General features: G+C 30.9%; 2 protein-coding genes across 2 annotated transcripts in view; one reads left to right on the top strand and one right to left on the bottom strand.

The window, feature by feature from the left end:
- The window catches only part of LOC139499213 (uncharacterized), a 327,861-nt gene that overhangs the window by 86,248 nt on the left and 217,916 nt on the right, over window positions 1-23,697 (bottom strand). The window lies entirely within an intron of this gene.
- Window positions 7,290-22,856, top strand: LOC139497894 (leucine-rich repeat and coiled-coil domain-containing protein PF3D7_0703800-like). Its single transcript, XM_071286134.1, has 2 exons — window positions 7,290-7,333; window positions 22,406-22,856. The coding sequence occupies exons 1-2, from the start codon at window positions 7,290-7,292 to the stop codon at window positions 22,854-22,856; spliced, it is 495 nt and encodes a 164-aa protein (XP_071142235.1).

Here is a 23,697-nt window from a genome sequence, read left to right as displayed (position 1 = left end):
TATGGAGGCATCGGACTTTAGCGTAGACCATCGCACTTAAGCGAGACAATCGTACTTTAGCATCCCCATCGCACTTTAGAGTCCTACATATATGCCTGGTTTACCAAAGTTAAGATGATAGTGCATCATGTACAATGGTATTCATGTATATATATAATTATAATTATATATTAATAACTTTACATTACAACTTCCTTGGTCTGAATCCAATAACTTCTTCAATCAGTGTACAGGTGAAACTTAATATACATTTTCTGTTTTTACAGGTCAGGAAAATGATATTATTTCGTTTTAGATTGTATGCATAAAAAATTCCCAATTGGGATAAAAATTCCCAATTTGATGTTCAAGTAACCCATTTGAAAACACCTGGAATCATCCCTGATTAAACAAAGTTCTATTGATAACTACTTTTTAGGAATTAATCTTTTAGACATACATAAAATACCTTGAGGTGGATTCGCAATTATGGACGTCATAGAAAAAGCAAATTAATCAGAGGAAGTGACGAAAAAAAAATCAATACACACACGAGACAGAAGTTTCTACGTTATTCTTTTATCCGTATTCTCCGGACATGCTTCAGAATTCTATATGTGTGCCTCCAAACGGTACAACTTGAGGAAGTAAATAATTAACTTATATAAGGCCTAAAATAAAATATTGTTTGTTTCCCCAATCCCGACCGACCCTGCAAAATTGGTGCTACTCATAAAATTGTATTGTCAAAACTAAGTCAAATATTATTTTATTCATTTTGGATTTTCAGGCTTGCCGGATCGTCCGATAATCTTCAACCTCTTTGGAAAAATAAAATTATTTCCCTACCTACCTACCCACACCTGGCTTGGCAGGGTCGGGATTGGGGAAACAAACAATATTTTAATTTAGGCCTAAGTATATATTATTTACTTCTACTTGTACAAGTAGTACCCCTGACTGACTGTGACTCTGAGATTAAAAACAACAATAAAAGCACTGTTCCTTTGCTTTTCGTGTGTTATTTTTTGCTGTGCTTGTACTGATTTTGTGTCATAAATGGATACCACATATCATTTGTTTTTCTTTTATATTATTCATTGTTTTTCAATGGCAGCTTCAGCACATCCAGTTTGTACTTTTGGGTGCATGTTTTACAAATTTTTGGTCAGGTGGAACAATTAAAGACAGCCACCCATGCACCACAAACAAGTGATGCTGCAATTTTCTTTTAAACATGGAACCAATGAACTTTATTATTTACCTTTGGCACTACTAAACTGTAGTTTTATCTTGAAGAACATATTATTAAAACAATAAATACTTAAAAACTATTTGACCAATATTATAATAATATAAATTTTTTGAATAAAAAAAATAAAAATAATAATAGAAAAAATAATAATAGAAAAAATAATAATAACTAAATTTATCATTTTCATGATTTTTATCGATTATATATTGGAGAATTCAGCAAAAAAACTAAAATTCAGGATAAAGTCGGTTTAAATTTTAATAAATCTAACATATAAAAAAGAAATTAACAACTATAGGTCACCGTACGCCGTACGGCCTTCAAAAATGAGCAAAGCCCATACCACATAGTCAGCTATAAAAGGCCTCGATAAGACAATGTAAAACAATTCAAACAAGAAAAAATGTGCAATAACAATAATACAATCTAAACCGAAACACAAATAGTTTGTTACATTTATAATTAATCTCTTACTAACCCAGCCTAGCATTGCAAACATTAATGTCCAACTATGTCCAACATAACAATAACTATACAGTATTATATGTCACTTGGTTTCAAGGTAATTGTAGCCAGTGCCATTGATACTCTGTACAATTTGTGAACTGTCTATTTACAGACCGTCACGTGCAAGACCCTATTGGGTAGTCAAACATACCCTTATTCAGAGGGGGTTCGGATGAACCCATCCCTTGAAAACAAATACAAGCACTGTTAAACTCAAGGTTCTGTTGGAATTGTAACTGTTAAAGTTGAGTTTGTAAGTCCAAATACCTCCCCCCCCCCCCTTTTTTAGGAATTCCTAGCTACGGGTCTGAGTCAAAGATATACTAGTTAGAACATAGACATGATAGAGGCGGATTTGGATTGAGGGCATGGGGTCCTTCTTCTTCTTCTTCTTCTTTCGTAATTCCCTCCTGTTTAGGAGTACTCGGATGAGACCGATTAATGTTAACAGTATATGTACATTAAAACACACAATAAATCCTCTGTAAAATATGAATGAACAGCATCCTCCACCATAAAAACCATCATCCCCCTTTTTTGTGGGAAAAACTTGGTTAGTTAGGGATTCACTGGAGCATGACTGGAAGTCGGCCCCCTCTTAGGCAGTCAGTGGATTCGCCTCTGCTTGTAAAGTAAAACTATGACTTTTTAGAAAGTATATTGGGCGCGAACGGACCTGATACCACTTTTTAGTATTACATGTGTATGTTTTACTGTTGTTTGGAACTAGAACCACCACTGCACCAGCTGGGACCAGCATTTCAACTTGCACGTCTTATTCTAACATACTTCTGTGTGTATACACAACATATTTGATATATTTTTTAGTTTGTTTGACAAAAACCGTCTATTCTTACCATTTCTTTCACAATCGTAACGATTCGTTTCAGGAAACATACTTTGACAGGCGGCGGGAAACTATCTACTATGCATAATATAAAACTCGTTTCAGGACTTGTTTCCGGCAAATTTTATGATAGGGAAGGTTAACTTTCTGGTACAAGACCCGTCACGGCCTGGCTTGGGATAGGCAAATGTTCACATTAATCTGTACCGATACAGGCTCCAAACGCTTCCTTTTAGTTTATACTCCATAACTCATGGTGGTGATCCTTATAAAGGGTGCTTATACGGAGACAAGAAAAAGATAGGTTTTTTTTTTTTTAAAGTTTTGCTGTCTAGAGAACAACACTCGGGAATATCTATATATAGCTATAACATGAACTTATAGGTTTAATTTCAACAGACTTCATAAAAATATAATCTTGAATTTTTTTTTTTCACTTGATCTTTTAAAGGGTTCAGGATAATAAATATACTGTTTTGCTGTCCAAAGAGAACCGACATATCAACGGGTAACACTAAAAATAATAAACATTTCCAAGTGAAATTCCAGCAGTCATTGTCTGAAAAGGTTTAAATATACAGTGAAATTCGTTTTACTGTTCGCAATATCATAACTTAAGTATATTCAAAATATTTTTATTTTATTTTGATATATACACAATTATACTAGTCCAGAATACAGGATAGTAAAAAAAAGTTTTGCTGTCCAAAGAGGATTTAAAGGATATATATTTATTAGCATGTACGTAGCTACGTTTACGTCAAAACGCCCGGGCGTACACTTGCATTCTGAAAATAAAACAAATAATCGACATAGAATAAGAAAAACTGGTCAAAAGCACATCAGCCTTGTGCTTCTTTTTTCAATGGATTGTAATTTTTGAATAAAAAGGGACTTAATTTACTCAAATAGATCATTTAATATATTTGTGCGAATCTTTTGTAAAAGTCTGAATCTACTATGAATTCTGCGTACTTTTCTTTATTTAAATCAATTCACTATCTGCTCAGATTCATTTTTTTTGGTATTTTTGTCAAGCCTGTGATTGATGTTCCAAAAGCGAGACAAAGCGGCGTCAATATTTAGGTTCCGAATGTGTTTAGGTGTCAGACCACCAATTACTCCCTCCAATTTAGAACGTATGTAAAAGTAGTCCTACTTTGACACAAAATAGTGCTTTTGATGTCATTGTTTACTTAAACTAACCAACAAATTTGCAGAAATGAAACTTCTGGTGAAAGGGAAATATATTTAGATCATTTTGAGCCAAAATTCACTTGTCTATGAGTTTGCATTAAAAATTCAGGATGAATGCGCTACATAGTACACTAATTTAAGATTTCCAGAAAACCGGGAGTTATTTTGGTAGTACCTGTCTTTTCAAAATCAGAAATTTGTTACAAGACTTTAAACATTGGTTGAAAATTGGCATGTAGGAAGGTGATACATGTACAATTCAGGATATACCTGGTTTCCTTGAAGTTAAACTTAAGGTAAAATATTTAGAAAGCTGTGAAAATTGCAAAATTTGGTTGAACAGATAGGGATTTTTAATTGGTGGTCTGACACCTATAGTCTTTTGCATGACTCTCCGTGAAATTTTACGAAAGTTTGACCGAAACTGTTTATGTATGTATGTACTGGTAAATGCCTCCGATATCCGAAGAACCCCTCGAAAGCTGCGAGGGTACAGTGGCATCCATGTACACTCCCTATCGGGATTAATGGAGATGTGTCACTAACGTATTATACGACAATTATTTTTACATGGACAACTTAATCCCCACCCAACACTAAGGGAGTGCTAGGACACCGGGAAATCTGTTATTATGGTGGAGGAAGACGAAGTACTCGGAGAGAACCACCGGGCCACTCGGTGGAAACAGACAAACCAGAGAGATATCAGAAGATTGATCTCCAGGTCAAGTAGGGAACAGCTTTGACCAACCGAGGCCCCCAAAGTACCCATTCTAGTTTAAACTCCGGTCTGGGTACCAGAGATGTGTGTGAGAGGGTGAAAATTACCCTTCTGATGTACTGATATTTTTAGCACCCCGAGTGAGAATCGAACTCGAGACCTTCAGCACTGTAGCCATCGGTCTTAATATTAATAATATAACCACTAGACATCGAACTCACACAAACGATCAAAAGAGTATTCAGAGCAATGATAATAATGCAATTATATCTTTAATTTTCCCGCATTTTAAGGACAAAATGTAATTTCTTTCTGCAATTAATAAGTGGTCGCAGTTTAGGCTTACATTCTGTTATTTCTCAATTACATTAATTTTATGAAAATGCCGAAGAAGCTTTTTTATGACTAAAAAATGCCTAAAGCTAAAATTTTGAAAGCATTTTATTTCGTTCATTTTTCTATTCTTTTCTGATAGACAGATAGCAGGACTCTTCATTACGCAATTAATTGTTTTACATGTTAAATTTATAAACCTTCATAGATTGTCGCGAAATATTTCAGATCAAGAAAAAACATAAAAAGAAATTATTTTTAAATCCCTTTAAAGGAATGATAAATTGATTCACTTTTTGTGGGAAGAAGTCCTAGGTGTTCCAAAACTTTTTTATATTGCACATCTTAGAAATTTTTTTTCTCGTGTTTCTTAAAAGGTGCTTTTGTCGATTGAATGCTCACTCACGGCACCCTTTAAACTTATTTAAAAGTAATATTGGTTTGGACGTTTTCTCTAAAACCAATGACCATTAGGCTAGCTTCCAGTTTAACACGATGAATAAGTTAACATATTACAAAATTTTACCAAAACAGATAAACCATTCAGATTCAAAAGTATGTTGCTATCAATATTTTTTACTGACAGGAATCATTATGGTATCTCATTCTCGATAGCTTTCGGGGCCTTCGTCCCTTTCATACCCACTACCAGCAGGTGCTTAACATTGAGCGGTTGGCACTCCTCATATCCCTCGCCAAGGTTCGGGCGTACACGTAAAAAAAGACCCAGCCACGCCACTGATTATAGCTATGACGTTAGGCGCGATGTTCGTACCTCATTGGAAAATCGGTGTAGTTGGCAAGAAGCAAGTCCAAAATATATAGTTGTGTGATATCATATTCATTATAAAAACGAAAAAAATAATTGTTGAAACTATGTTTTATGCTCCATGCGACAAGCTTCATTAAAAAAACGGCTAGTCTGTCCCGCGTAACATATTTCATTTATTGTAACCACTAAACTATGATTTTCGTCTAAACTATTTAATATTTTGAAAAACGTTTTTTTTCCCATTATTTAACATAAAGGTTCCATCAGTCTTTTATGTAATTTTTATGACGTTATAATGACGCCATAGAAAAAAAGGCGATCCATACTACAAGGGCAAATTTGTCCCACGGGGAAAATAATTTGGATTCCAGATTTGAGAATCAAAAAAACATTTATCTAAAATGGACAAAGGTTAGTGTTTGTATTTACTACATCAATGTTAATTTGCTTAATTTTATGAATTTAAAGACAAATATCCTGAAAAATAATATATGATAATTTATGAGCGATTTTTCAAAGGCTTACAAGGTTGTCGCACTGCCATTTCTTGACGTAAAAACGAACTCACCTCAAATTTACGTCAATTGTTTGCTTATCGGTGCTCTTATAATGGGAGAATTTTATGATTTTTGAAAATACTATTTTTCTTAATTTCTCAAAAATCAAAAACACATCAATTTTCAATAAGTAGTTAAAAAGCACCGTCGATTTTGCGGAGTCTTACAAAAAAGTCGCACTTCCTTAAAAACAACGTTTCAGTCGAAATTTTGGCTTGAACGTTACGAAATATTCGCGACGTTGTGTTACGCTTACATGTACGAACATCGCGCGTAACGTCTATACCTTTATCAGTTATAAAGTCAAACTAGATATGTCAAAGCGACACGAATGGTCCCGTCTCCAACTGTTGAAAAATCTGCAATTTCAATATCACATGTGGACACAAACATGATGGTAGTCTCACAGGTCAAAAATCAGCTCAAAATCTGGAGGCGTATAGAAAAAAGTCTGTATAACTGTGATTTAATTTTTCAACCATTTTCAAAGTTGTTAACCCTTAGTTTTGGCAAAAATTAGCGGAACAAAACGAAAGTTAAACTTGATCTGCAACTCTTCATAGTTAGCTAAAACAAAATCAGCCCAATATCTGAAAGAATTTAGAAAAAAGTCCATATAAATGCGATTTTTTTTTTAAATATCTGAGTCCAAAGCCCAAAATTACAGCAAAACTAAGCCGAGTGAAACAAAACTTACCATGATCTGTACCTCATCATGGGTAACTCACATTACCAAAATCAGCCCAGTATCCTGAAAGGGTTTAGAAAATAATCTGTATAACTGTGATTTTCAACAATTCATCAGGGTCCAAAGCCCGTTATTTCGGCAAAAGTTAGCCAAGCAGAACAAAACTTAAACTTGATCTGTAACTCATCTTGGTTAACTCACATGCAAAAAATTATCCCAATATCTGAAAGTTTTTTGAAAAAAAATTCCGTATAACTGTACGTGCTTTTCAACAATTTATCAAAGTCCAAAGCCCGTATTTTCGGTAAAAATTACCGGACCGGAACGAAACTTAAACTTGATCTGTAACTCATCATTATTAACTTACATACTAAAAAGCAGCCCAATATTTGAAGGCGATTAGAAAAAACTCCGTATAATTGTTTGTTGCAGAATGACGGAATTACGGGATTTGGAATTACGGAATTACGGACAAAGGTAAAACTATATGACACCGTTTTCTTCGTTGCGGGGCCTTAAAAAGTAAGTCACATACTATCTTCAAACTAGAACTACATACTTATTAACCAGGAAATAATATAGTAAAAACTGTTTTGCTGTCTATTCTCCTAAAACCTGCCTCTGCACATGGTATTAGTATATCATATGCGCATCATAGTTCTCCATATCAGTCAAATTTCAAACCAATCCCGCCACCTGTGATAGTAAAAACTGTTTTGCTGTCTTACAGTTATCAAAGGTACCAGGATTATAATTAAGTACGCCAGACGCAGGTTTCGTCTTCATAAGACTCACCAGTGACGCTCGAGCTCATATCAAAGTATTTATAAAGCCAAACAAGTACAAACAACTTAAATAGGATCATTAGCATAGGATAACAACAATATAACATTTAATATTCTATAGATAGTAAAGACTGTTTTGCTGTCACCAGAACAAATATAATGGTCTCACCAAATAGGTCGCATAGAGACAAGATAACACCATACAGATATATGCATACAGTCTAGCCGTTGCAAAACACAAGGCACGACTGAAGAGCAATGAACTAGCACAACCCTCTAGTAACGTCACACCAAATAGAATACAACAAGGGAAGACAACTTTTACCAAGTACACACTCAATATAACTAAAGCTGCCCAAAACTGGTTGATGCTACTGAGCAAATGAATGTTCAAGCTGAATTAAAAAGAGGAACACTGGTAATGAAATTCACTCCTGCTGCTTTTTTGATGTTTCATAAGCACACTCTGTCATTTTATGAAAATTCTACAAAACTTACAGCTATTTCTCATTTTAAAAGAGACAAAAACAATCTTCTTGTTGAAGAATCTTTCGGTATAAAACCAATCACTAACACAGGAATTGGAAGGCCACAAGTCTATAGAATCAACATGTATAAAACCGCTTTTTCAGTAGAAGCCAATAGTAGAGACATAGGAGATTTTATCAGAAAAGATCTGCAGGAAATATTGCAGACTCTCCTGAACCAAATGAATTCAATTATACAAGAATTTTGTAGCTCATTTTTAGCAGATAAATTTGTACACAATTCTATACAATCAGATAAGATCTCAACTCATGATTCACGAACAATACAGCTGTCAAATAGAGACAACAATGTTGCACTGAGCACAATCTCAAACATCGCTTCATATGACGCAACAGTAACAACAATAACCCCTCTCAAAACTATTCAACTTGTCCTTCATGTTCTGGAAACATATTTGACTATGATTTCATCATCTGTAATGTATGTGACGAAAAATTTCATTTTCAATGCCAAAACATTACATCAGACTTTTGCAAATCAATGAGCTTCGAAACATTAGAACGTTTTCAATGTATGCAGTGTAACGTCTTGTTGAAAGACCTATCAATTTTAGAACTAGAAACAGACAATCAAATCACTGAACAAAGTGCTAACTCCCTGAACTCACCTGATACTATTGTAAATACAGTCTCTAACTACAATGAACTTGTTAAATTATCACCAGCAACTGGTACATCTGACCACATCTCATATTAAACCCTCATGACCTCTTGCGTTCAAATATGCATAGTATCCAGCAACTAACAAATGCAAGAGCTCATGCAAACATAACACCAAGCTCTCAGATCCAAATAGATTAATCAGACAACACCAAAAAGCAAGCTAATCAAATGGTACCAAAGAAAAAAGAAGAGCCTAAAGCAAGAAGATCTAAAGTCTAAGCTTGCCATTGCAGAAGCTCATAGTACAGCTCTAGAAAACACCGTTTTAGATAACAATAACACAATAAGGAACTTGACACTTGCTCAGTTAGACCTTAATGATAGCAGCCAAAATAGAGAAGACTATCTCAGCATGCTCAGCTCGAACCCTAATGTGTTGACCACAAATGCTGCTCATCAAAGCTGCCATTGTACACAACTGGATAACAGGGTTTGAAACTAGAACGAAAAATGACCAATCTCGGATTGATAAAAACCAAATTCTAACGCTCAGGAATCAAAATCAAAATAACATCAACTCACAAGTTTTGTTCTTAGAGAAGACTTGAAATTTAAAGTTCCTGAAGATAAATATAACACACTGAGCAATGATAGTAAAAACAATTTTGCTGTCAGAGAAGACTTGAAATTTAAAGTTCCTGAAGATAAATATAACACACTGAGCAATGATAGTAAAAACAATTTTGCTGTCAGAGAAGACTTGAAATTTAAAATTCCTACAGATAAATATAACAGACTGAGCAATGATAGAAAAAACAATTTTGCTCTAAGAGAAGACTTGAAATTTAAAGTTCCTACAGATAAATATAACACACTGAGCAATGATAGTAAAAAGAATTTTGCTCTTAGAGAAGACTTGAAATTTAAAGTTCCTGAAGATAAATATAACACACTGAGCAATGATAGTTAAAACAATTTTCCTGTCAGAGAAGACTTGAAATTTAAAGTTCCTGAAGATAAATATAACACACTGAGTAATGATAGTAAAAATAATTTTGCTCTTAGAGAAGACTTGAAATTTAAAGTTCCTGAAGATAAATATAACACACTGAGCAATGATAGTAAAAATAATTTTGCTGTCAGAGAAGACTTGAAATTTAAAGTTCCTGAAGATAAATATAACACACTGAGCAATGATAGTAAAAACAATTTTGCTCTAAGAGAAGACTTGAAATTTAAAGTTCCTACAGATAAATATAACACACTGAGCAATGATAGTAAAAACAATTTTGCTCTAAGAGAAGACTTGAAATTTAAAGTTCCTACAGATAAATATAACACACTGAGCAATGATAGTAAAAACAATTTTGCTCTAAGAGAAGACTTGAAATTTAAAGTTCCTGAAGATAAATATAACACACTGAGCAATGATAGTAAAAACAATTTTGCTCTAAGAGAAGACTTGAAATTTAAAGTTCCTGAAGATAAATATAACACACTGAGCAATGATAGTAAAAACAATTTTGCTCTAAGAGAAGACTTGAAATTTAAAGTTCCTGAAGATAAATATAACACACTGAGCAATGATAGTAAAAATAATTTTGCTCTTAGAGAAGACTTGAAATTTAAAGTTCCTGAAGATAAATATAACACACTAAGCAATGATAGTAAAAACAATTTTGCTCTTAGAGAAGACTTGAAATTTAAAGTTCCTGAAGATACATATAACACACTGAGCAATGATAGTAAAAACAATTTTGCTGTCAGAGAAGACTTGAAATTTAAAGTTCCTGAAGATAAATATAACACACTGAGCAATGATAGTAAAAACAATTTTGCTCTTAGAGAAGACTTGAAATTTAAAGTTCCTGAAGATAAATATAACACACTGAGCAATGATAGTAAAAACAATTTTGCTGTCAGAGAAGACTTGAAATTTAAAGTTCCTGAAGATAAATATAACACACTGAGCAATGATAGTAAAAACAATTTTGCAGTCGAAGAAGACTTGAAATTTAAAGTTCCTGAAGATAAATATAACACACTGAGCAATGATAGTAAAAACAATTTTGCTGTCAGAGAAGACTTGAAATTTAAAGTTCCTGAAGATAAATATAACACACTGAGCAATAATAGTAAAAACAATTTTGCTCTAAGAGAAGACTTGAAATTTAAAGTTCCTACAGATAAATATAACACACTGAGCAATGATAGTAAAAACAATTTTGCTCTAAGAGAAGACTTGAAATTGAAAGTTCCTGAAGATAAATATAACACACTGAGCAATGATAGTAAAAACAATTTTTCTCTAAGAGAAGACTTGAAATTTAAAGTTCCTGTAGATAAATATAACACACTGAGCAATGATAGTAAAAACAATTTTGCTCTTAGAGAAGACTTGAAATTTAAAGTTCCTGAAGATAAATATAACACACTAAGCAATGATAGTAAAAACAATTTTGCTCCTAGAGAAGACTTGAAATTTAAAGTTCCTGAAGATACATATAACACACTGAGCAATGATAGTAAAAACAATGTTGCTGTCAGAGAAGACTTGAAATTTAAAGTTCCTGAAGATAAATATAACACAATGAGCAATGATAGTAAAAACAATTTTGCTCTTAGAGAAGACTTGAAATTTAAAGTTCCTGAAGATAAATATAACACACTGAGCAATGATAGTAAAAATAATTTTGCTCTTAGAGAAGACTTGAAATTTAAAGTTCCTGAAGATAAATATAACACACTGAGCAATGATAGTTAAAACAATTTTCCTGTCAGAGAAGACTTGAAATTTAAAGTTCCTGAAGATAAATATAACACACTGAGTAATGATAGTAAAAATAATTTTGCTCTTAGAGAAGACTTGAAATTTAAAGTTCCTGAAGATAAATATAACACACTGAGCAATGATAGTAAAAACAATTTTGCTCTAAGAGAAGACTTGAAATTTAAAGTTCCTGAAGATAAATATAACACACTGAGCAATGATAGTAAAAACAATTTTGCTGTCAGAGAAGACTTGAAATTTAAAGTTCCTGAAGATAAATATAACACACTGAGCAATAATAGTAAAAACAATTTTGCTCTTATAGAAGACTTGAAATTTAAAGTTCCTACAGATAAATATAACACACTGAGCAATGATAGTAAAAACAATTTTGCTCTTAGAGAAGACTTGAAATTTAAAGTTCCTGAAGATAAATATAACACACTGAGCAATGATAGTAAAAACAATTTTGCTCTTAGAGAAGACTTGAAATTTAAAGTTCCTGAAGATAAATATAACACACTGAGCAATGATAGTAAAAACAATTTTGCTGTCAGAGAAGACTTAAATTTAAAGTTCCTGAAGATAAATATAACACACTGAGTAATGATAGTAAAAACAATTTTGCTCTTAGAGAAGACATGAAATTTAAAGTTCCTGAAGATAAATATAACACACTGAGCAATGATAGTAAAAAAAAATTTGCTGTCAGAGAAGACTTGAAATGTAAAGTTCCTGAAGATAAATATAACACACTGAGCAATGATAGTAAAAACAATTTTGCTGTCAGAGAAGACTTGAAATTTAAAGTTCCTGAAGATAAATATAACACACTGAGCAATGATAGTAAAAACAATTTTGCTGTCAGAGAAGACTTGAAATTTAATGTTCCTGAAGATAAATATAACACACTGAGCAATGATAGTAAAAACAATTTTGCTCTAAGAGAAGACTTGAAATTTAAAGTTCCTAAAGATAAATATAACACACTGAGCAATGATAGTAAAAACAATTTTGCTCTTAGAGAAGACTTGAAATTTAAAGTTCCTGAAGATAAATATAACACACTAAGCAATGATAGTAAAAACATTTTTGCTGTCAGAGAAGACTTGAAATTTAAAGTTCCTGAAGATACATATAACACACTGAGCAATGATAGTAAAAACAATTTTGCTCTTAGAGAAGACTTGAAATTTAAAGTTCCTGAAGATAAATATAACACACTGAGCAATGATAGTAAAAACAATTTTGCTGTCAGAGAAGACTTGAAATTTAAAGTTCCTGAAGATAAATATAACACACTGAGCAATGATAGTAAAAGCAATTTTGCTCTTAGAGAAGACTTGAAATTTAAAGTTCCTGAAGATAAATATAACACACTGAGCAATGATAGTAAAAACAATTTTGCTCTTAGAGAAGACTTGAAATTTAAAGTTCCTACAGATAAATATAACACACTGAGCAATGATAGTAAAAACAATTTTGCTCTAAGAGAAGACTTGAAATTTAAAGTTCCTACAGATAAATATAACACACTGAGAAATGATAGTAAAAACAATTTTGCTGTCAGAGAAGACTTGAAATTTAAAGTTCCTACAGATAAATATAACACACTGAGCAATGATAGTAAAAAGAATTTTGCTCTTAGAGAAGACTTGAAATTTAAAGTTCCTGAAGATAAATATAACACACTGAGCAATGATAGTTAAAACAATTTTCCTGTCAGAGAAGACTTGAAATTTAAAGTTCCTGAAGATAAATATAACACACTGAGTAATGATAGTAAAAATAATTTTGCTCTTAGAGAAGACTTGAAATTTAAAGTTCCTGAAGATAAATATAACACACTGAGCAATGATAGTAAAAACAATTTTGCTGTCAGAGAAGACTTGAAATTTAAAGTTCCTACAGATAAATATAACACACTGAGCAATGATAGTAAAAACAATTTTGCTCTAAGAGAAGACTTGAAATTTAAAGTTCCTACAGATAAATATAACACACTGAGCAATGATAGTAAAAACAATTTTGCTCTAAGAGAAGACTTGAAATTTAAAGTTCCTGAAGATATATATAACACACTGAGCAATGATAGTAAAAACAATTTTGCTCTAAGAGAAGACTTGAAATTTAAAGTTCCTGAAGATAAATATAACACACTGAGCAATGATAGTAAAACAATTTTGCTCTTAGAGAAGACTTGAAATTTAAAGTTCCTGAAGATAAATATAACACACTAAGCAATGATAGTAAAAACAATTTTGCTCTTAGAGAAGACTTGAAATTTAAAGTTCCTGAAGATACATATAACACACTGAGCAATGATAATAAAAAAAAATTTGCTGTCAGAGAAGACTTGAAATGTAAAGTTCCTGAAGATAAATATAACACACTGAGCAATGATAGTAAAAACAATTTTGCTCTTAGAGAAGACTTGAAATTTAAAGTTCCTGAAGATAAATATAACACACTGAGCAATGATAGTAAAAACAATTTTGCTGTCAGAGAAGACTTGAAATTTAAAGTTCCTACAGATAAATATAACACACTGAGCAATGATAGTAAAAACAATTTTGCTCTAAGAGAAGACTTGAAATTTAAAGTTCCTACAGATAAATATAACACACTGAGAAATGATAGTAAAAACAATTTTGCTGTCAGAGAAGACTTGAAATTTAAAGTTCCTACAGATAAATATAACACACTGAGCAATGATAGTAAAAAGAATTTTGCTCTTAGAGAAGACTTGAAATTTAAAGTTCCTGAAGATAAATATAACACACTGAGCAATGATAGTTAAAACAATTTTCCTGTCAGAGAAGACTTGAAATTTAAAGTTCCTGAAGATAAATATAACACGCTGAGTAATGATAGTAAAAATAATTTTGCTCTTAGAGAAGACTTGAAATTTAAAGTTCCTGAAGATAAATATAACACACTGAGCAATGATAGTAAAAACAATTTTGCTGTCAGAGAAGACTTGAAATTTAAAGTTCCTACAGATAAATATAACACACTGAGCAATGATAGTAAAAACAATTTTGCTCTAAGAGAAGACTTGAAATTAAAGTTCCTACAGATAAATATAACACACTGAGCAATGATAGTAAAAACAATTTTGCTCTAAGAGAAGACTTGAAATTTAAAGTTCCTGAAGATAAATATAACACACTGAGCAATGATAGTAAAAACAATTTTGCTCTTAGAGAAGACTTGAAATTTAAAGTTCCTGAAGATAAATATAACACACTAAGCAATGATAGTAAAAACAATTTTGCTCTTAGAGAAGACTTGAAATTTAAAGTTCCTGAAGATACATAAAACACTGAGCAATGATAGTAAAAACAATTTTGCTGTCAGAGAAGACTTGAAATTTAAAGTTCCTGAAGATAAATATAACACACTGAGCAATGATAGTAAAAACAATTTTGCTCTTAGAGAAGACTTGAAATTTAAAGTTCCTGAAGATAAATATAACACACTGAGCAATGATAGTAAAAACAATTTTGCTGTCAGAGAAGACTTGAAATTTAAAGTTCCTGAAGATAAATATAACACACTGAGCAATGATAGTAAAAACAATTTTGCAGTCGAAGAAGACTTGAAATTTAAAGTTCCTGAAGATAAATATAACACGCTGAGTAATGATAGTAAAAATAATTTTGCTCTTAGAGAAGACTTGAAATTTAAAGTTCCTGAAGATAAATATAACACACTGAGCAATGATAGTTAAAACAATTTTCCTGTCAGAGAAGACTTGAAATTTAAAGTTCCTGAAGATAAATATAACACGCTGAGTAATGATAGTAAAAATAATTTTGCTCTTAGAGAAGACTTGAAATTTAAAGTTCCTGAAGATAAATATAACACACTGAGCAATGATAGTTAAAACAATTTTCCTGTCAGAGAAGACTTGAAATTTAAAGTTCCTGAAGATAAATATAACACGCTGAGTAATGATAGTAAAAATAATTTTGCTCTTAGAGAAGACTTGAAATTTAAAGTTCCTGAAGATAAATATAACACACTGAGCAATGATAGTAAAAACAATTTTGCTGTCAGAGAAGACTTGAAATTTAAAGTTCCTACAGATAAATATAACACACTGAGCAATGATAGTAAAAACAATTTTGCTCTAAGAGAAGACTTGAAATTTAAAGTTCCTACAGATAAATATAACACACTGAGAAATGATAGTAAAAACAATTTTGCTGTCAGAGAAGACTTGAAATTTAAAGTTCCTACAGATAAATATAACACACTGAGCAATGATAGTAAAAAGAATTTTGCTCTTAGAGAAGACTTGAAATTTAAAGTTCCTGAAGATAAATATAACACACTGAGCAATGATAGTTAAAACAATTTTCCTGTCAGAGAAGACTTGAAATTTGAAGTTCCTGAAGATAAATATAACACGCTGAGTAATGATAGTAAAAATAATTTTGCTCTTAGAGAAGACTTGAAATTTAAAGTTCCTGAAGATAAATATAACACACTGAGCAATGATAGTTAAAACAATTTTCCTGTCAGAGAAGACTTGAAATTTAAAGTTCCTGAAGATAAATATAACACGCTGAGTAATGATAGTAAAAATAATTTTGCTCTTAGAGAAGACTTGAAATTTAAAGTTCCTGAAGATAAATATAACACACTGAGCAATGATAGTAAAAACAATTTTGCTGTCAGAGAAGACTTGAAATTTAAAGTTCCTACAGATAAATATAACACACTGAGCAATGATAGTAAAAACAATTTTGCTCTAAGAGAAGACTTGAAATTAAAGTTCCTACAGATAAATATAACACACTGAGCAATGATAGTAAAAACAATTTTGCTCTAAGAGAAGACTTGAAATTTAAAGTTCCTGAAGATAAATATAACACACTGAGCAATGATAGTAAAAACAATTTTGCTCTTAGAGAAGACTTGAAATTTAAAGTTCCTGAAGATAAATATAACACACTAAGCAATGATAGTAAAAACAATTTTGCTCTTAGAGAAGACTTGAAATTTAAAGTTCCTGAAGATACATATAACACACTGAGCAATGATAGTAAAAACAATTTTGCTGTCAGAGAAGACTTGAAATTTAAAGTTCCTGAAGATAAATATAACACACTGAGCAATGATAGTAAAACCAATTTTGCTCTTAGAGAAGACTTGAAATTTAAAGTTCCTGAAGATAAATATAACACACTGAGCAATGATAGTAAAAACAATTTCGCTGTCAGAGAAGACTTGAAATTTAAAGTTCCTGAAGATAAATATAACACACTGAGCAATGATAGTAAAAACAATTTTGCAGTCGAAGAAGACTTGAAATTTAAAGTTCCTGAAGATAAATATAACACACTGAGCAATGATAGTAAAAACAATTTTGCTGTCAGAGAAGACTTGAAATTTAAAGTTCCTGAAGATAAATATAACACACTGAGCAATAATAGTAAAAACAATTTTGCTCTTATAGAAGACTTGAAATTTAAAGTTCCTACAGATAAAGAAAACACACTGAGCAATGATAGTAAAAACAATTTTGCTGTCAGAGAAGACTTGAAATTTAAAGTTCCTGAAGATAAATATAACACACTGAGCAATAATAGTAAAAACAATTTTGCTCTTATAGAAGACTTGAAATTTAAAGTTCCTACAGATAAAGATAACACACTGAGCAATGATAGTAAAAACAATTGTGCTCTTAGAGAAGACTTGAAATTTAAAGTTCCTGAAGATAAATATAACACACTGAGCAATGATAGTAAAAACAATTTTGCTCTTAGAGAAGACTTGAAATTTAAAGTTCCTGAAGATAAATATAACACACTGAGCAATGATAGTAAAAACAATTTTGGTGTCAGAGAAGACTTAAATTTAAAGTTCCTGAAGATAAATATAACACACTGAGTAATGATAGTAAAAACAATTTTGCTCTTAGAGAAGACTTGAAATTTAAAGTTCCTGAAGATAAATATAACACACTGAGCAATGATAGTAAAAAAAAAATTGCTGTCAGAGAAGACTTGAAATGTAAAGTTCCTGAAGATAAATATAACACACTGAGCAATGATAGTAAAAACAATTTTGATCTTAGAGAAGACTTGAAATTTAAAGTTCCTGAAGATAAATATAACACACTGAGCAATGATAGTAAAAACAATTTTGCTGTCAGAGAAGACTTGAAATTTAATGTTCCTACAGATAAAGATAACACACTGAGCAATGATAGTAAAAACAATTGTGCTCTTAGAGAAGACTTGAAATTTAAAGTTCCTGAAGATAAATATAACACACTGAGCAATGATAGTAAAAACAATTTTGCTCTTAGAGAAGACTTGAAATTTAAAGTTCCTGAAGATAAATATAACACACTGAGCAATGATAGTAAAAACAATTTTGGTGTCAGAGAAGACTTAAATTTAAAGTTCCTGAAGATAAATATAACACACTGAGTAATGATAGTAAAAACAATTTTGCTCTTAGAGAAGACTTGAAATTTAAAGTTCCTGAAGATAAATATAACACACTGAGCAATGATAGTAAAAAAAAAATTGCTGTCAGAGAAGACTTGAAATGTAAAGTTCCTGAAGATAAATATAACACACTGAGCAATGATAGTAAAAACAATTTTGATCTTAGAGAAGACTTGAAATTTAAAGTTCCTGAAGATAAATATAACACACTGAGCAATGATAGTAAAAACAATTTTGCTGTCAGAGAAGACTTGAAATTTAATGTTCCTGAAGATAAATATAACACACTGAGCAATGATAGTAAAAACAATTTTGCTCTAAGAGAAGACTTGAAATTTAAAGTTCCTAAAGATAAATATAACACACTGAGCAATGATAGTAAAAACATTTTTGCTGTCAGAGAAGACTTGAAATTTAAAGTTCCTGAAGATAAATATAACACACTGAGCAATGATAGTAAAAACAATTTTGCTCTTAGAGAAGACTTGAAAGTTAAGGTTCCTGAAGATAAATATAACACACTGAGCAATGATAGTAAAAACAATTTTGCTGTCAGAGAAGACTTGAAATTTAAAGTTCCTACAGATAAATATAACACACTGAGCAATGATAGTAAAAACAATTTTGCAGTCGAAGAAGACTTGAAATTTAAAGTTCCTGAAGATAAATATAACACACTGAGCAATGATAGTAAAAACAATTTTGCTGTCAGAGAAGACTTGAAATTTAAAGTTCCTGAAGATAAATATAACACACTGAGCAATGATAGTAAAAACAATTTTGCTCTTAGAGAAGACTTGAAATTTAAAGTTCCTACAGATAAATATAACACACTGAGCAATGATAGTAAAAAGAATTTTGCTCTTAGAGAAGACTTGAAATTTAAAGTTCCTGAAGATAAATATAACACACTGAGCAATGATAGTAAAAACAATTTTGCTCTTAGAGAAGACTTGAAATTTAAAGTTCCTAAAGATAAATATAACACACTGAGCAATGATAGTAAAAACAATTTTGCTCTTAGAGAAGACTTGAAATTTAAAGTTCCTGAAGATAAATATAACACACTGAGCAATGATAGTAAAAACAATTTTGCTCTTAGAGAAGACTTGAAATTTAAAGTTCCTGAAGATAAATATAACACACTGAGCAATGATAGTAAAAACAATTTTGGTGTCAGAGAAGACTTAAATTTAAAGTTCCTGAAGATAAATATAACACACTGAGTAATGATAGTAAAAACAATTTTGCTCTTAGAGAAGACTTGAAATTTAAAGTTCCTGAAGATAAATATAACACACTGAGCAATGATAGTAAAAAAAAAATTGCTGTCAGAGAAGACTTGAAATGTAAAGTTCCTGAAGATAAATATAACACACTGAGCAATGATAGTAAAAACAATTTTGATCTTAGAGAAGACTTGAAATTTAAAGTTCCTGAAGATAAATATAACACACTGAGCAATGATAGTAAAAACAATTTTGCTGTCAGAGAAGACTTGAAATTTAAAGTTCCTGAAGATAAATATAACACACTGAGCAATGATAGTAGAAACAATTTTGCTCTAAGAGAAGACTTGAAATTTAAAGTTCCTAAAGATAAATATAACACACTGAGCAATGATAGTAAAAACATTTTTGCTGTCAGAGAAGACTTGAAATTTAAAGTTCCTGAAGATAAATATAACACACTGAGCAATGACAGTAAAAACAATTTTGCTCTTAGAGAAGACTTGAAATTTAAGGTTCCTGAAGATAAATATAACACACTGAGCAATGATAGTAAAAACAATTTTGCTGTCAGAGAAGACTTGAAATTTAAAGTTCCTACAGATAAATATAACACACTGAGCAATGATAGTAAAAACAATTTTGCAGTCGAAGAAGACTTGACATTTAAAGTTCCTGAAGATAAATATAACACACTGAGCAATGATAGTAAAAACAATTTTGCTGTCAGAGAAGACTTGAAATTTAAAGTTCCTGAAGATAAATATAACACACTGAGCAATGATAGTAAAAACAATTTTGCTCTTAGAGAAGACTTGAAATTTAAAGTTCCTGAAGATAAATATAACACACTGAGCAATGATAGTAAAAACAATTTTGCTGTCAGAGAAGACTTGAAATTTAAAGTTCCTGAAGATAAATATAACACACTGAGCAATGATAGTAAAACAATTTTGCTGTCAGAGAAGACTTGAAATTTAAAGTTCCTGAAGATAAATATAACACACTGAGCAATGATAGTAAAAACAATTTTGCTCTTAGAGAAGACAGACTTGAAATTTAAAGTTCCTGAAGATAAATATAACACACTGAGCAATGATAGTAAAAACAATTTTGCTCTTAGAGAAGACTTGAAATTTAAAGTTCCTAAAGATAAATATAACACACTGAGCAATGATAGTAAAAACAATTTTGATGTCAGAGAAGACTTGAAATTTAAAGTTCCTGAAGATAAATATAACACACTGAGCAATGATAGTAAAACAATTTTGCTGTCAGAGAAGACTTGAAATTTAAAGTTCCTGAAGATAAATATAACACACTGAGCAATGATAGTAAAAACAATTTTGCTCTTAGAGAAGACTTGAAATTTAAAGTTCCTGAAGATAAATATAACACACTGAGCAATGATAGTAAAAACAATTTTGCTGTCAGAGAAGACTTGAAATTTAAAGTTCCTGAAGATAAATATAACACACTGAGCAATGATAGTAAAAATAATTTTGCTCTTAGAGAAGACTTGAAATTTAAAGTTCCCACAGATAAATATAACACACTGAGCAATGATAGTAAAAACAATTTTGCTCTAAGAGAAGACTTGAAATTTAAAGTTCCTACAGATAAATATAACACACTGAGAAATGATAGTAAAAACAATTTTGCTGTCAGAGAAGACTTGAAATTTAAAGTTCCTGAAGATAAATATAACACACTGAGCAATGATAGTAAAAACAATTTTGTTGTCAGAGAAGACTTGAAATTTAAAGTTCCTGAAGATAAATTTAAGACACTGAGCAATGATAGTAAAAACAATTTTGCTCTAAGAGAAGACTTGAAATTTAATGTTCCTGAAGATAAATATAACACATTGAGCAATGATAGTAAAAACAATTTTGCTGTCAGAGAAGACTTGAAATTTCAAGTTCCTGAAGATAAATATAACACACTGAGCAATGATAGTAAAAACAATTTTGCTCTATGAGAAGACTTGAAATTTAAAATTCCTGAAGATAAATATAACACACTGAGCAATGATAGTAAAAACAATTTTGCTCTTAGAGAAGACTTGAAATTTAAAGTTCCTGAAGATAAATATAACACAATGAGCAATGATAGTAAAAAAAATTTGCTCTAAGAGAAGACTTGAAATTTAAAGTTCCTGAAGATAAATATAACACAATGAGCAATGATAGTAAAAAAAATTTGCTCTGAGAGAAGACTTGAAATTTAAAGTTCCTACAGATAAATATAACACACTGAGCAATGATATTAAAACAATTTTGCTCTAAGAGAAGACTTGAAATTTAAAGTTCCTGAAGATAAATATAACACACTGAGCAATGATAATAAAAACAATTTTGCTGTCAGAGAAGACTTGAAATTTAAAGTTCCTACAGATAAATATAACACACTAAGCAATGATAGTAAAAACAATTTTGCTCTAAGAGAAGACTTGAAATTTAAAATTCCTGAAGATAAATATAACACACTGAGAAATGATAGTAAAAATAATTTTGCTCTTAGAGAAGACTTGAAATTTAAAGTTCCTGAAGATAAATATAACACACTGAGCAATGATAGTAAAAACAATTTTGCTCTTAGAGAAGACTTGAAATTTAAAGTTCCTGAAGATAAATATAACACACTGAGCAATGATAGTAAAAACAATTTTGCTGTCATAGAAGACTTGAAATTTAAAGTTCCTACAGATAAATATAACACACTGAGCAATGATAGTAAAAACAATTTTGCTCTAAGAGAAGACTTGAAATTTAAAGTTCCTGGAGATAAATATAACACACTGAGCAATGATAGTAAAAACAATTTTGCTGTCATAGAAGACTTGAAATTTAAAGTTCCTACAGATAAATATAACACACTGAGCAATGATAGTAAAAACAATTTTGCTCTAAGAGAAGACTTGAAATTTAAATTTCTGAAGATAAATATAACACACTGAGCAATGATAGTAAACACAATTTTGCTCTTAGAGAAGACTTGAAATTTAAAGTTCCTGAAGATAAATATAACACACTGAGCAATGATAGTAAAAACGATTTTGCTCTTAGAGAAGATTTGAGAAATTTAAAGTTCCTGAGATAAATATAGCACACTGAGCAATGATAGTAAAAACAATTTTGATCTTAGAGAAGACTTCAAATTTAAAGTTTCTACAGATAAATATAACACACTGAGCAATGATAGTAAAAACAGTTTTGCAGTCGAAGAAGACTTGAAATTTAAAGTTCCTACAGATAAATATAACACACTGAACAATGATAGTAAAAACAGTTTTGCAGTCGTAGAAGACTTAAAATTTAAAGTTCCTACAGATAAATATAACACACTGAGCAATGATAGTAAAAACAATTTTGCTCTAAGAGAAGAATTGAAAGTTAAAGTTCCTGGAGATAAATATAACACACTGAGCAATGATAGTAAAAACAATTTTGCTCTAAGAGAAGACTTGAAATTTAAAGTTCCTACAGATAAATATAACACACTGAGCAATTATAGTAAAAACAATTTTGCTCTAAGAGAAGACTTGATATTTAAAGTTCCTGAAGATAAATATAACACCCTGAGCAATGATAGTTAAAACAATTTTGCTCTTAGAGAAGACTTGAAATTTAAAGTTCCTGAAGATAAATATAACACACTGAGCAATGATAGTAAAAACAGTTTTGCTCTTAGAGAAGATTTGAAGTTTAAAGTTCCTGAGATAAATATAACACACTGAGCAATGATAGTAAAAACAATTTTGCTCTTAGAGAAGACTTGAAATTTAAAGTTCCTACAGATAAACATAACACACTGAGCAATGATAGTAAAAACAGTTTTGCTGTCAGAGAAGACTTGAAATTTAAAGTTCCTGATAATAAATATAACACACTGAGCAATGATAGAAAAAAACAATTTTGCTCTCAGAGAAGACTTGAAATTTAAAGTTCCTACAGATAAATATAACACACTGAGCAATGATAGTAAAAAGAATTTTGCTCTTAGAGAAGACTTGAAATTTAAAGTTCTTGCAGATAAATATAACACACTGAGCAATGATAGTAAAACAATTTTGCTGTCAGAGAAGACTTGAAATTTAAAGTTCCTGAAGATAAATATAACACACTGAGCAATGATAGTAAAAACAATTTTGCTGTCAGAGAAGACTTGAAATTTAAAGTTCCTGAAGATAAATATAACACACTGAGCAATGATAGTAAAAACAATTTTGCTGTCAGAGAAGACTTGAAATTTAAAGTTCCTGAAGATAAATATAACACACTGAGCAATGATAGTAAAAACAATTTTGCTGTCAGAGATGACTTGACATTTAAAGTTCCTACAGATAAATATAACACACTGAGCAATGATAGTAAAAACAATTTTGCTGTCAGAGAAGACTTGAAATTTAAAATTCCTACAGATAAATATAACACACT

Source organism: Mytilus edulis, chromosome 12 (assembly GCF_963676685.1).
Source record: "Mytilus edulis chromosome 12, xbMytEdul2.2, whole genome shotgun sequence".
Taxonomy (NCBI): domain Eukaryota; kingdom Metazoa; phylum Mollusca; class Bivalvia; order Mytilida; family Mytilidae; genus Mytilus; species Mytilus edulis.
The sequence above is the reverse complement of the archived record's forward strand: the minus strand, read 5'-3'. Positions and strand labels throughout refer to the sequence as shown.

Excerpts from the sequence above, each read along its gene's own strand:
- LOC139497894 (XM_071286134.1), top strand. The coding sequence starts at position 7,290 with ATGACGGAATTACGGGATTTGGAATTACGGAATTACGGACAAAG. Across the intron at positions 7,334-22,405 it reads TTACGGAATTACGGACAAAG|AGAAGACTTCAAATTTAAAG; the intron begins GTAAAACTATAT and ends TTTTGATCTTAG.